At 43.7% G+C, this 1,125-nt stretch overlaps 1 protein-coding gene across 1 annotated transcript in view; it reads left to right on the forward strand.

Moving 5' to 3' along the window:
• slc5a9 (solute carrier family 5 (sodium/sugar cotransporter), member 9) overlaps positions 1-1,125 on the forward strand; it is a 21,263-nt gene that overhangs the window by 5,208 nt on the left and 14,930 nt on the right. The window contains exons 5-6 of the mRNA XM_015397540.1: positions 192-272; positions 423-628. Of these exons, the coding sequence (XP_015253026.1) occupies positions 192-272; positions 423-628 (287 nt within the window). The remainder of the gene's footprint in view (positions 1-191; positions 273-422; positions 629-1,125) is intronic.

Here is a 1,125-nt window from a genome sequence, read left to right on the forward strand (position 1 = left end):
CTTCCTGGATGGAAGAGAAACGTCTTCAAACGTGGAAACAACGTCCAGTGGATTGATTTTAATTTTCTTTTTTGGAATGACTGACCTGGATGACTGAGAATCTTTACCAGCATTTGATTGACCTTCTTCTGGAAATATGATGATCTATGAGTCAAAGGAAGGAGAGATTATCATGATTTATGTGCCTGTAGGTGGATTGACAGCAGTCATCTACACCGATGCGCTCCAGACTCTGATCATGGTTGGTGGAGCCCTTTCACTGATGTTCATAGGTGAGATGCACACGGCTCTCCTCACAACATATAGATCATTTATACCTAGAGTTAGAAATATGGAAACATGTCTATGTAAAGGTGGTGCTGTTTTAAGGCCATGTAGTGTGATACATATAATCTAGAAAAGACTGTCTCCTGTATCTGCAGCTTTCATCAGGGTGGGCTGGTATGAGGGCCTAGTGGAGCAGTACATGTGGAGCAGTCCCACGGTGACGGTGGCGAACACCACCTGCCACCTTCCTCGTTCTGATGCTTTCCATATGTTCAGGGATCCCCTATCTGGAGATTTGCCTTGGCCTGGTTTAATCTTCGGCCTCACTGTTTTGGCCACGTGGGTCTGGTGCACCGATCAGGTGACTTCATCTACATTCCAACACTAACGGAGATTCATAGAGCGGTTTAGATAAGGAGGAGGAAGCCTGAGCTGATCTCCCAGCCTCTTCATCAGCTGCTTTATTTCCCTCAGCTGGGCAGCAGTTGGCCATCATCAGCTGACCTCTGGGTTCTCTGACCTCTCTTTAGATCAACCAGCCTCAGAACTGACTTTGTCTGGGAACTATAGCTGTCTGTCTTTATCTCAATAAATTACTGCCTAATTGCTTAAAATGAATTCTGTTTGAAATGAGAAAAGATAACTAACCTTAATATATAATAATCTATTCAGTTTATTTCTATAGCTCCAATTCACATCATGTCATCTCAGAGCTCTTTCCAGTTCACCAGATCATCCAGTCAGATTGATCCAAAGTTTTCTATCTAAGGAAAACCAGCTGATTGCATAGACTCATTGACTCTTCAGCAATCCCTCACACAAAGCATGCTTGTAGCGACAGTGGAGAGGAAAAACTCC

The sequence above is a fragment of the Cyprinodon variegatus genome, unplaced genomic scaffold (assembly GCF_000732505.1).
Source record: "Cyprinodon variegatus isolate N-32 unplaced genomic scaffold, C_variegatus-1.0 Scaffold870, whole genome shotgun sequence".
Classification (NCBI taxonomy): Eukaryota; Metazoa; Chordata; class Actinopteri; order Cyprinodontiformes; family Cyprinodontidae; genus Cyprinodon; species Cyprinodon variegatus.